The sequence below is a fragment of the Denticeps clupeoides genome, chromosome 19, assembly GCF_900700375.1.
Source record: "Denticeps clupeoides chromosome 19, fDenClu1.1, whole genome shotgun sequence".
Taxonomy (NCBI): Eukaryota; Metazoa; Chordata; class Actinopteri; order Clupeiformes; family Denticipitidae; genus Denticeps; species Denticeps clupeoides.
This window is the reverse complement of record NC_041725.1, coordinates 9,116,287-9,127,399: the sequence shown is the minus strand read 5'-3', so window position 1 is coordinate 9,127,399 and position 11,113 is coordinate 9,116,287. Positions and strand designations below refer to the sequence as shown.

At 39.9% G+C, this 11,113-nt stretch overlaps 2 protein-coding genes across 2 annotated transcripts; both read left to right on the top strand.

Annotated features, from left to right (window-relative positions):
* Nucleotides 1-3,010: 3,010 nt before the first annotated feature.
* LOC114769733 (extracellular calcium-sensing receptor-like) lies at nt 3,011-5,439 on the top strand. Its single transcript, XM_028963016.1, has 6 exons — nt 3,011-3,222; nt 3,339-3,630; nt 3,732-4,526; nt 4,607-4,839; nt 5,020-5,143; nt 5,259-5,439. Exons 1-6 carry the CDS (start codon nt 3,011-3,013, stop codon nt 5,325-5,327), a joined length of 1,725 nt encoding a protein of 574 aa, XP_028818849.1. The 3' UTR covers nt 5,328-5,439.
* Nucleotides 5,440-7,039: 1,600 nt separating this feature from the next.
* Nucleotides 7,040-10,679, top strand: LOC114769622 (extracellular calcium-sensing receptor-like). The gene is made up of 6 exons (XM_028962810.1): nt 7,040-7,248; nt 7,601-7,892; nt 7,993-8,787; nt 8,872-9,081; nt 9,232-9,355; nt 9,446-10,679. The coding sequence occupies exons 1-6, from the start codon at nt 7,040-7,042 to the stop codon at nt 10,357-10,359; spliced, it is 2,544 nt and encodes an 847-aa protein (XP_028818643.1). The 3' UTR covers nt 10,360-10,679.
* The last annotated feature ends 434 nt before the right edge of the window (nt 10,680-11,113 follow it).

The window sequence follows — 11,113 nt, the reverse complement described above, 5'->3', positions numbered from 1 at the left end:
TCACTGAGCCTATATGAGCCTGTAATGTCCTTAAAACAAGTCAAAATGAGGCTCAGTAGTGTGTGTCATCCACGTGCCTGCATGACCTCCCAACAATGCCTGTGCATGCTCCGGAGGTGGCGTATTGTCTCTTCCCAAAGCTGGACTAAGGCATCCACCAACTCCTTGACAGTCTGTGGTGCAACATGACGTTGGTGGTTTGAATGAGACATGATGTCCCAGATCTGCTCAATTGTATTCAGGTCTGGGGAACGGGCAGGCCAGTCCATAGCATCAATGTCTTTGTCTTGCATTAGATTGAACCCAGAGCCAACTGCACCAGCAGGATCTCATCTCGGTACCTAATGGCAGTCATCTTTGCCAATTTGCCTAACGTACTGCATGTGCCATGTGCTTACAGCCCAGCACCCACCTGTGGATGTCAGACACTCATCCCACCCTCGTGGAATCTGTTTCTGATCGTTTGAGCAGAAACATGACCATTTGAGCAATTTCCTTTGGGATTAATTAAGTTTTCTCATTCTGATTTGTGGCCTGCTTGAGGTTATTTTGCAGTGCTCCTCCTGTTCCTCCGTTCATAGAGGTGGAGGTAGCGGTCCTGCTGCTGGGTTGTTGCCCTCCTCCACGTCTCCTGATGTGCTGGCCTGTCTTCAGGTAGAGCCTCCATCCTCTGAACACTACGCTGACAGACACAGCTAACCTTTTTGCCACAGCTCATATTGATTGTGTCATCCTGGATGAGCTGCACTACCTGAGCCACTTGTGTGGATTGTAGATTCTGTCTCATGCTACCACTAGAGTGAAAGCAGCCAGAAAGCATAGGAACTGAAAAGTGGTCTGTGGTCACCACCTGCAGAACCACACATTTTTTTTGGAGATGTCTTGATAATTGCCTATAAATTCCACCTGTTGTCTATTCCATTTGCACAACACCATATGAAATTGATTGTAAATCAGTATCGCTTCCTAAGTGGACAGTTTGATTTCACAGAAGTGTAACTGAGATGGAGTTACATTGTATTGTTTCAGTCTTTAAGTGTTAAGTGTTTTGAGCGGTATATATATTAATGAGAACCTTTACATATCTGAGAGAGTTGTTTTGGCATATGACTGGCATAAAGCCTTTTGTTTTCAGGCGTTTATTACATGTTAAGCCATAAACACTTCTCTTAAACATGTTTGGGTATATGAATGTGTATGATATCTGAAGATATTAGAAGACGATCTATTCTAAATTAGTAAATTAAGAAACTAGCATATCTATGTTCATAACACCTATTGCTGACTTATGTGATGATGGTGTTCATGTTAGTTTCATGTTAGTCTCGTTTAATATTCCCTGATTGTGTTCACCTGTGTATAATTATATGACTGTATAAAGCTGTATAAGCCCTGTTGTGTCTGTTCATTGTAGGGTCATTGTCTGGTGATGTTCCCCTGTCCTGTGTACTATGTATTAAATCCCTGTCTTGTGACGTCATGTGTATGCGTCCTCCTTCCTTGTCATGTCCAGCCATCGTGACAGAAAAACCTGACCATATTTGGATGCAGCCAACGTCGCCCCGCTGAGACCCAAAGAGCCGTGGTTCATCGGGAGGACGCCTGCTCCATAGCTCCATGTCTGGTGGAGTTCCAGGGTTCCATGTATGGACTTCCCCCGATGCCGCCGTCTCGTCCGTATTCCAGCGACCACCTCTGGTAATCACCAGTTTCCTGGTCAAGATCCATGCCATGTTTTAATCATTTCCCCAAGCGTGACAGACTCTCAGCGCTGTCCATGTTCCCCTTGGTGATTCCGGAGGCGGGGAGTACTGACGGAATCATGCGGCTGGACCACAGCGGCCTACGAAAGCTACCTTGGGGTCGAAGGGACCAAGACGAGGAGAGTGGCAGACATGCCGGAGACTGATGGATTGGCGGGTGCTGCGGATGGCGGAGAGATCCCCCACGGAGTAGCCGTGCTTTTGCTCGGGCCTGAAGCCGCCAGTGCAGGACAGCCACCACTCGTCCTTATGGACTTCCTCCCCCTCCTTTCATGGACCGTTTTGTGTGACACACCTGAAGGTCGTGCCTTTGAGGGGGGGGGGGGGGGGGGGGGGTGATCATGTTCACCTGTGTATAATTATATGAGTGTATAAAGCTGCCCTGGTGTGTCTGTTTGTTGTCGGGTCATTGTCTGGTGATGCTCCCCTGTCCTATGTACTATGTATTAAACCCCTGTCCCGTGACGTCGTGCGTATGCGTCCTCCTTCCTCGCCGTGTCCAGCCATCGTGACAAATACTAATGTAATATGTATTTCAATATGGATAATTTAATAATATTGAATTTCAAGTCCTCAAGCTTTGGTTTTCATTATCTTAAAAATGAATATCACTTCAGAATGTTTGTCCCTCCAAATTATAAGGCAAAATCAAATGTAACTTTTTTAATGGAAAAGGAAAAAACATATTTGATCATTATATGGGGTTGGATGGGGAAAAAGCCACAGAAGCAGGATATTTGATGGAAAAGGATTTATTATAAATACAAAGAAAACTGCCACTATGGCCAAAAGAAAACACTAAAAAACCTAAAGTTGTGAGACATAAACGTCTGGAACGAAATAAACCAAAGGCAAGTATGGAGCTTTCATCCACATTAATGTGGCAGGGATGTCCTGTTGCTGCTTTTTACATCCTGATCAATTGTGTCTAATTGGCTTCAGCTTGGATTGATCAGGACTCCTTAATCAGGTGCTACAGTACCAGCTATGAGAGCCCAGCAGCCCCTAGATGTCACAATGGTGGAGCGGATAATTACTTTCTATGTCAGGTAACCAGTCAGAACAGAGGCTTTTGTTGAGTTTCTGTTCTGAGAAAACTAAAATGGAACATTTTGTTTCAATCCCTTATTGTAGGGCTTGGTGTATTTTGTTGGAAAGGGAGGATCTGTGATTTGCCTGTCCCTGGGGGAACGTTTCCTTTGATATAGGGCAGTGTCTGTTTTCTTTGTGTCTCAAAGGCACGAGTCATGTCACAGAAAACTACACTTCTGCTACTCCTGTTGGCTCTAGTCTGTGCCAGAATGTCAGAGCCAGGCTGCAGTAATCTGGGTCAGCCTGCACTGCCATCTCTTTTCTCTGAGGGAGATATTAACATTGGTGCAGTTTTCTCCCTTCACAGAGAAGAACAAGTGAAGATTCATCCATTCAACTCTAAGCCTATACCAACATCATGCATCAGGTTGGTAAAAATTATTAAAATTTAAAGTATGTTTTTATGCTCTCTTTGTTTCTTTTATGTGTTGCTTAAAATATGTAAAACTTTAGCTCTACATTGCATTTCTGTTTGGATCACAGACTGAATCTTCATGAGTTTCAGTTTGCTCAAATGTTAATCTTTGCTACAGAAGAAATTAATAACAGCACTGACCTCCTACCCAATATCACCCTTGGTTATCAAATCTATGATGCCTGTAGCTCTGTAACTTTGGCTATTCGATCAGGAATGGCCCTGATGAATGGATATGAAGAGACACTGGCTGAAACATCTTGCTCCAAACCCCCGCTTGTGCAGGCCATTGTTGGAGAGTCTGGTTCAAGTCCGTCCATCGGTATAGCCTCTACAGTTGGTCCTTTTAACATACCTGTGGTAAGATGTAAATATAATTTTTACAGCAAAAGATGGTGATGACTGTACTGTCAATTAATGCTTCTCTGTAAATTCTTCCCCCAATGCAATCAAATACAAAGATCAGTCACTTTTCAACATGCGCTTGCCTGAGCGATAAGAAAAAGTACCCCACCTTCTTAAGAACTATTCCAAGTGACTACTACCAGAGCAGGGCACTTGCCCAGCTGGTGAAGCTTTTTGGCTGGACCTGGGTTGGGGCTATCAGAAGCAGGAATGACTATGGAAACAGTGGGATGGCCACTTTCATTGAAGCAGCACAGAAGCATGGCATTTGTATTGAATATTCTGAATCCTTCTTCAGGACAGACCCCAGAGAGGAGTTCCAGAGGGTCATTGAGGTGATGAAGAGATCGACTGCCAAGGTGGTGGTGGCGTTTGTGGCACAAGGGGATCTCATACCCTTTCTGAATGAAATGGCTCCGCATAACATGCCAGAGCTTCAGTGGGTGGGCAGTGAGTCCTGGATAACTTCTAGAAGTATTGCAGAGACTAAGCAGTTCAATTTCCTTAAAGGTGCTCTGGGATTTGCCATTACAAAGGCAAAACTGGACGGCCTGTGGGACTTTCTTGTCAATGTTCACCCATCAAAATCACCAAACAACAGTCTTGTAAAGGAATTTTGGGAAACATCATTTCAGTGCTCATTTGAGAAAAGCCAGAATACTACTGCATTGTGTACAGGATCAGAAAACTTATCTACAGTGCAAAACCAGTACACTGCTGTGTCTGAGCTGCGGATATCCAGTAAAGTCTACACGGCAGTATATGCTATTGCAAATTCATTACATAACATTATTGAGGATGAAAAATCATTAACAAATAAAAGCAGCAGAGCTGACTTTAATCCACTAAAGGCAAGTATTATGGTGTAATATGTAATCAGTTAACAAATGCATTCTCATCTAAGTAACTGTGATATTTTCTGTGTGCAAAGGTGCTTGAGTATCTGAAGAAAGTCAGATTCACTGCTAAAACTGGTGAGAAAGTTTACTTTGATGCGAAAGGAGACCCAGCAGCGAGATATGAGCTGGTCAACTGGCAACCTGGTGAAGATAAAACGCTGCAATTTCGACCTGTGGGGGTCTATGACACATCGCTGCCTACAAACCATCAGTTCATTCTCAACCATGAGCAAATTGTCTGGGTTCGGGGACAAACTGAGGAAAAGTATAAATTGTAATGTGTATAATGGACTGCATGTGCTTTATTCATATGGAAGCATTTGAAAGAATAGCTAACTAATAAAAATATCCAGATTGAGGAGTAAAATCTAGAGTGGGATAAGCAATCAATATCCTCTTCAGCAAGTATAGGCTAAAACGTATTTCCTCCATTTGATTCTCACAGGTCCCTGTGTCAGTGTGCAGTAACAGCTGTCCCCCAGGCACCAGGAAGGCAGCACAGAAAGGAAGGCCTGTCTGCTGTTATGACTGTCTACCATGTGCAGATGGAGAGATCAGTAATATTACAGGTGAGAAATATAATACACACATATATAAAGAAAACAAATAACTATTTAAAACAATGTTAATTTTAGCACCCTTTATTAAAATGTAATTATTTTACATTGTATATCTATTTTTCAGATTCTAATGACTGCATTCCATGTGATTTGGAGTTCTGGTCTAATGAAAATAAAGATCGATGTGTGTTAAAAGCAGTTGAATACCTTTCTTACACTGAAGTAATGGGAATAGTGCTCGTATTTTTCTCTGTAATTGGGACATGTACTACTCTAATAGTGGCTGTTGTCTTTTTTGTTAACAAGGACACTCCCATTGTCAAAGCAAACAATTCAGAACTGAGCTTCTTACTACTTTTCTCACTCAAACTGTGTTTTCTTTGCTCTCTGACCTTCCTTGGTTGCCCTACAGAATGGTCCTGTATGCTGCGTCACACTGCATTTGGGATCACATTTGTCCTCTGTATCTCCTGTGTTCTGGGGAAAACTCTAGTTGTGTTAATGGCCTTCAGGGCTACACTTCCAGGAAGTAATGTCATGAAATGGTTTGGGCCTACACAACAGAGACTCAGTGTCCTTGCCTTCACTCTCATACAGGGTGTAGTTTGTTTGCTTTGGATAACAATTTCGCCTCCTTTCCCTTTTAAAAATATGCAGATTTACAAAGAAAAAATTATTCTAGAATGTAGCCTGGGTTCAGCAGTTGGGTTCTGGGCCGTGTTGGGTTATATTGGCCTCCTGGCTGTCTTGTGCTTTGTTTTGGCTTTTCTGGCTCGTAAGCTGCCTGATAACTTTAATGAAGCCAAATTCATCACATTCAGCATGCTGATATTCTGTGCTGTCTGGATCACCTTTATCCCAGCTTATGTCAGCTCGCCTGGCAAGTTCACTGTAGCTGTGGAGATATTTGCCATTTTAGCTTCAAGCTTTGGGTTATTAGTTTGTATTTTTACACCTAAATGTTATGTCATATTATTAAAACCTGAGCAAAACACAAAAAAACATATGATGGGGAAAATACCCACAAAAAGTTTATGAATGTTTTTAAAGTACATTGAAAGTTTTTAATATCATGTTTTTCATATTATACAAAATGTATTGGTGATGTGGCATTGAATATGTATTTAGATATACAATAATACTGTTGGCCAGTGTCAGTGATTCCACTGGCTTTGCTCTTTACAGGTTCTGTCACAGGATGTAGTGGTCTTCAATCCAACCCCAAGCCCAGCAAAACAGGAACATCCCTTATTCAGTTTTTATCATGCATTTCATGGATTTGTATTGTGTACTACAAAATAAAACTGACATTTTAAACCCCATCAGGACACCAAGTTACAACTAAACAATATGTGGCATGAACGAGGCTCAGTTAGGATTCACTCCTAGGTTTGCACATTTGATTTTGTACGTTATTTTTATACAGTGTGAATACCTGAAAAGTTGAGTCAGGCCTTAAATTTGTATTAAATGAAAACTAAAAGACTTTCAAATCACATGAGTCAATATTTTATTCAAAACAGAACATAGATAACATAACAAATGTCTAAGATGGGAATTTGTACATCTTTATCCACTAAATGAGCTGATTTCAATGACGACAGGTCCAAAGAATATTACAATTTTACAATTTAATAAAGCTTTTTAGGTGCTACTCATCACCACATGGCTAGAAAAATAAATAAGATTGGTATCTGATATCTAACACAAAGTTAATTTACAGCACAATGTAATTGACCTTAAATTCAATTGAAAGCGATGTTTCATTGTGCTACTGTGTAATGAGCTTAATTTATGTATATGAAGGGAGGATCTTTTCTCCCTTTAGGGGAATTAACATTTCTATAAAGAAGTGAGTGTTGTATCATGAGCAACTGAAAAGCTTCTGTCTTAAAGAGCACAGTCATGTCACAGGAAACATTGCTGCTGTTGCTGTGGTTGACTCGCATCTCTGCTATATTGGTGCCAGGCTGCAGTTTACTGGGTCTGCCAGCACTACCTTCTTTGTATTTTGAGGGGGACGTCAACATTGGTGCGGTTCTCTCACTTCACACAGAAGAACATGGGAAAATTAACCTATTTAACCACAAGCCAGAACCAACATCATGCTTCAGGTTTGTAAAATAAGAAAAACAGAAATGCAACAACTGATATAAAAGTGTTTTTTATTCAACATAGAATTACATAAATATGAATATATTAATATATATGATATATTTTTAGGAATTCTTACTAATATTTTTGGAAAATGTTATATACATAAACCTTTCATAATACTGTTATAAATGATAATTCAATACAAATATAATGAATAGGTGTAATATATTAAGAATTTATATCAATGCACATGAGGTAGGAATTAAATAAATGTACATAAACACACTATTTCATGCGTAGAATTATTTAAGATACTATTTAAAAATTATATGTAATTAAATTAATTTTTTAATTATTTTTTATCTCAAGATTTAACATGCAGGAGTTTCAGACGGCACAGACATTAATCTTTGCAACTGAGGAAATAAATAACAGCACTGATCTCCTCCCTAACATGACTCTTGGCTATAAAATCTTTGATACTTGTGGATCTGTGTCTTTGGCTATTCGCTCAGTCATGGCCCTCATGAATGGTTTTGAAGAGAAACTGAGTGAAAAATCTTGTTCCAAAGCACCACTTGTGCAGGCCATCATTGGTGAGACTAATTCAGGTCCATCCATTGGAATAGCATCCACGGTTGGGCCTTTTAATATATCTGTGGTAAGATATCACCATGTTATTTATTTCGTTTTTATTTTAATAAATGTATACTGAACATGCATATGGCTATCTGTTTGCAATACATTGTTTTGTTATGTAGATCAGTCACTTTGCCACATGCGCTTGCCTGAGCGATAAGAAAAAGTACCCCACCTTCTTAAGAACTATTCCAAGTGACTACTACCAGAGCAGGGCACTTGCCCAGCTGGTGAAGCTTTTTGGCTGGACCTGGGTTGGGGCTATCAGAAGCAGGAATGACTATGGAAACAGTGGGATGGCCACTTTCATTGAAGCAGCACAGAAGCACGGCATTTGTATTGAATATTCTGAATCCTTCTTCAGGACAGACCCCAGAGAGGAGTTCCAGAGGGTCATTGAGGTGATGAAGAGATCGACTGCCAAGGTGGTGGTGGCGTTTGTGGCACAAGGGGACCTCATACCCTTTCTGAATGAAATGGCTCTGCATAACATGCCAGAGTTTCAATGGGTGGGCAGTGAGTCCTGGATAACTTCTAGAAGTATTGCAGAGACTAAGCAGTTCAATTTCCTTAAAGGTGCTCTGGGATTTGCCATTACAAAGGCAAAACTGGACGGCCTGTGGGACTTTCTTGTCAATGTTCACCCATCAAAATCACCAAACAACAGTCTTGTAAAGGAATTTTGGGAAACATCATTTCAGTGCTCATTTGAGAAAAGCCAGAATACTACTGCATTGTGTACAGGATCAGAAAACTTATCTACAGTGCAAAACCAGTACACTGCTGTGTCTGAGCTGCGGATATCCAGTAAAGTCTACACGGCAGTATATGCTATTGCAAATTCATTACATAACATTATTGAGGATGAAAAGTCTTATACAAATGAAAGCACTATACCTGACTTTAATCCAAAAAAGGTAAAATGTATGGTGACCAGCAAAAGCTTTTCAGAATATACAAATGTGTAATATCTATGTTTGCCATTTTGTCCGAACGTATAGGTATTTCAGTATCTTAAGAAGGTCAGATTCACTGCTAAGACTAGTGAGAAGATCTACTTTGATGAAAATGGAGACCCAGCTGCCAGGTACGAGCTGGTCAACTGGCAACCTGGTGAAGATGGAACGCTGCATTTTCAGCCTGTTGGGGTCTATGACACATCGCTTGCCATAGGTCATCAGTTAATTGCAAACCAAGAGCGAGTGATCTGGGCTGGGGGACAAACTGAGGAAAAGTAGAAACCATTAACCAACACTGACACTTAAAAAACGCACATACACAAAAATGTTCATGATAAAATAAACCCATGGCTTGACATTGAGTTTTTAGGTTTTCATTTTGTCTCAAATTTTGTCTCACAGGTTCCTTTGTCTGTGTGCAGTAGAAACTGTCCCCCAGGCACTAGGAAGGCTGTGCAGAAGAGAAAACCTCTCTGCTGCTATGACTGTGTACCTTGTGCAGAGGGCGAGATCAGTAATATAACAGGTAATGTATACGTGTAATATAATTATAGAATTCTGCAATAAATTTAGTATGATAATGCAAGTATTACAGCAGCGTCTTTAACTTTTGCAGATGCTAATGACTGCATGCCATGTGATTTGGAGTACTGGTCTAATGAAAAAAGGGATTGCTGTGTTTTAAAATTAGTTGAATTCCTTTCTTACACTGATATGATGGGAATAATGCTTGTATTGTTCTCCATATTCGGAACTTGTATTACATTTTTTGTTGCTATCATATTCTTTGTCCATAAGGACACACCTATTGTTAAAGCTAATAATTCAGAGCTAAGCTTTCTGCTCCTCGTCTCACTGAAATTATGTTTTCTGTGTTCCCTCACATTCATTGGCCAGCCTACAGAGTGGTCTTGTGTGCTGCGCCACACAGCTTTTGGCATAACATTTGTCTTCTGTATTTCCTGCCTTCTGGGAAAAACAGTAGTTGTGTTAATGGCCTTCAGGGCTACACTTCCAGGCAGTAATGTCATGAAATGGTTTGGGCCTATACAACAGAGACTCACTGTTCTTTTCTTTACACTCATACAGGTCATTATTTGTGTGCTTTGGTTAACAACATCCCCACCTATTCCATACAAAAATATGCAGCTTTACAAGGAAAAAATCATTCTAGAGTGCAATGTGGGTTCAGCAGTTGGGTTCTGGGCTGTGTTGGGTTATATTGGCCTCCTGGCTGTCTTGTGCTTTGTTTTGGCTTTTCTGGCTCGTAAGCTGCCTGATAACTTTAATGAGGCCAAATTCATCACATTCAGCATGCTGATATTCTGTGCTGTCTGGATCACTTTTATACCAGCTTATGTCAGCTCGCCTGGCAAGTTCACTGTAGCTGTGGAAAGTTTTGCCATTTTAGCCTCTAGTTTTGGGTTACTCTTTTGTATTTTTACTCCAAAATGTTACACTATATTACTACAACCTGAACAAAACACAAAAAAGTATATGGTGGGCAAAACGGCAATGAAAGGTTTTTGAATCTTGTTTTTCAAATGCATTTTTATAATGTCTAAATAGAATGATGTGATAGGAATGTCCGTAAAGAAAAACATTTAAATCAATTGATCCACACTTGCCAGTGACTCACTGGCTTTGCTCTCTACAGGCACTCTCTCACGATGCTGTATGCTCCTGGTCGAGATTAGACCTGAACAAACCGGACAATCCCCCAGCCAGTTTTTAGTATGCTTGCTATGGATATTCATTGTTTATTACAAAATGAAAACCTCAGTGGGAAATTAAGTGATTATTTATTTTACTGATTACTTAAGTGAATAGTGTACAATAGAATTTTTCATTGACACCTGATGTAAAAAAATGTAATAGAAATTTTGTATCACAGTATGTTGGCTTATTGGTATTATAATATACATAAATATTTTTAGGTGCATATTTTTTATTTTTGCTATACTGATGGAACATTTTTGACTTCCAATTTTTCCTCAGAAAAGTAATTGGGAGAATCCAGAAACAATAAGACAAAAATGATCAAAATTCAATAAATACAACATATAAGCTGTGGTGCCTCTTCAATTTATTCAATACTATCTAAATCTAGCACTGCCTGTCCCACCAAAAAACACTCACAGAGTGTTTAAACAGTTTCAAAAAGATCAAATTAATGCCATACATCAAAGAAAACATATAAGTAGACTGCTGAAACTATTCAAATTTGCAATGCTGTGTTGAGCTAAAAGTTCCCTATAATAAAAATGTTACTTTGTGAGATTAT

Excerpts from the sequence above, each read along its gene's own strand:
- LOC114769733 (XM_028963016.1), top strand. The coding sequence starts at position 3,011 with ATGTCACAGAAAACTACACTTCTGCTACTCCTGTTGGCTCTAGTCTGT. Across the intron at positions 3,631-3,731 it reads GTCCTTTTAACATACCTGTG|ATCAGTCACTTTTCAACATG; the intron begins GTAAGATGTAAA and ends TCAAATACAAAG. Across the intron at positions 5,144-5,258 it reads AGAGATCAGTAATATTACAG|ATTCTAATGACTGCATTCCA; the intron begins GTGAGAAATATA and ends TCTATTTTTCAG.
- LOC114769622 (XM_028962810.1), top strand. The coding sequence starts at position 7,040 with ATGTCACAGGAAACATTGCTGCTGTTGCTGTGGTTGACTCGCATCTCT. Across the intron at positions 7,893-7,992 it reads GGCCTTTTAATATATCTGTG|ATCAGTCACTTTGCCACATG; the intron begins GTAAGATATCAC and ends TTTGTTATGTAG. Across the intron at positions 9,082-9,231 it reads ACCAAGAGCGAGTGATCTGG|GTTCCTTTGTCTGTGTGCAG; the intron begins GCTGGGGGACAA and ends TTTGTCTCACAG.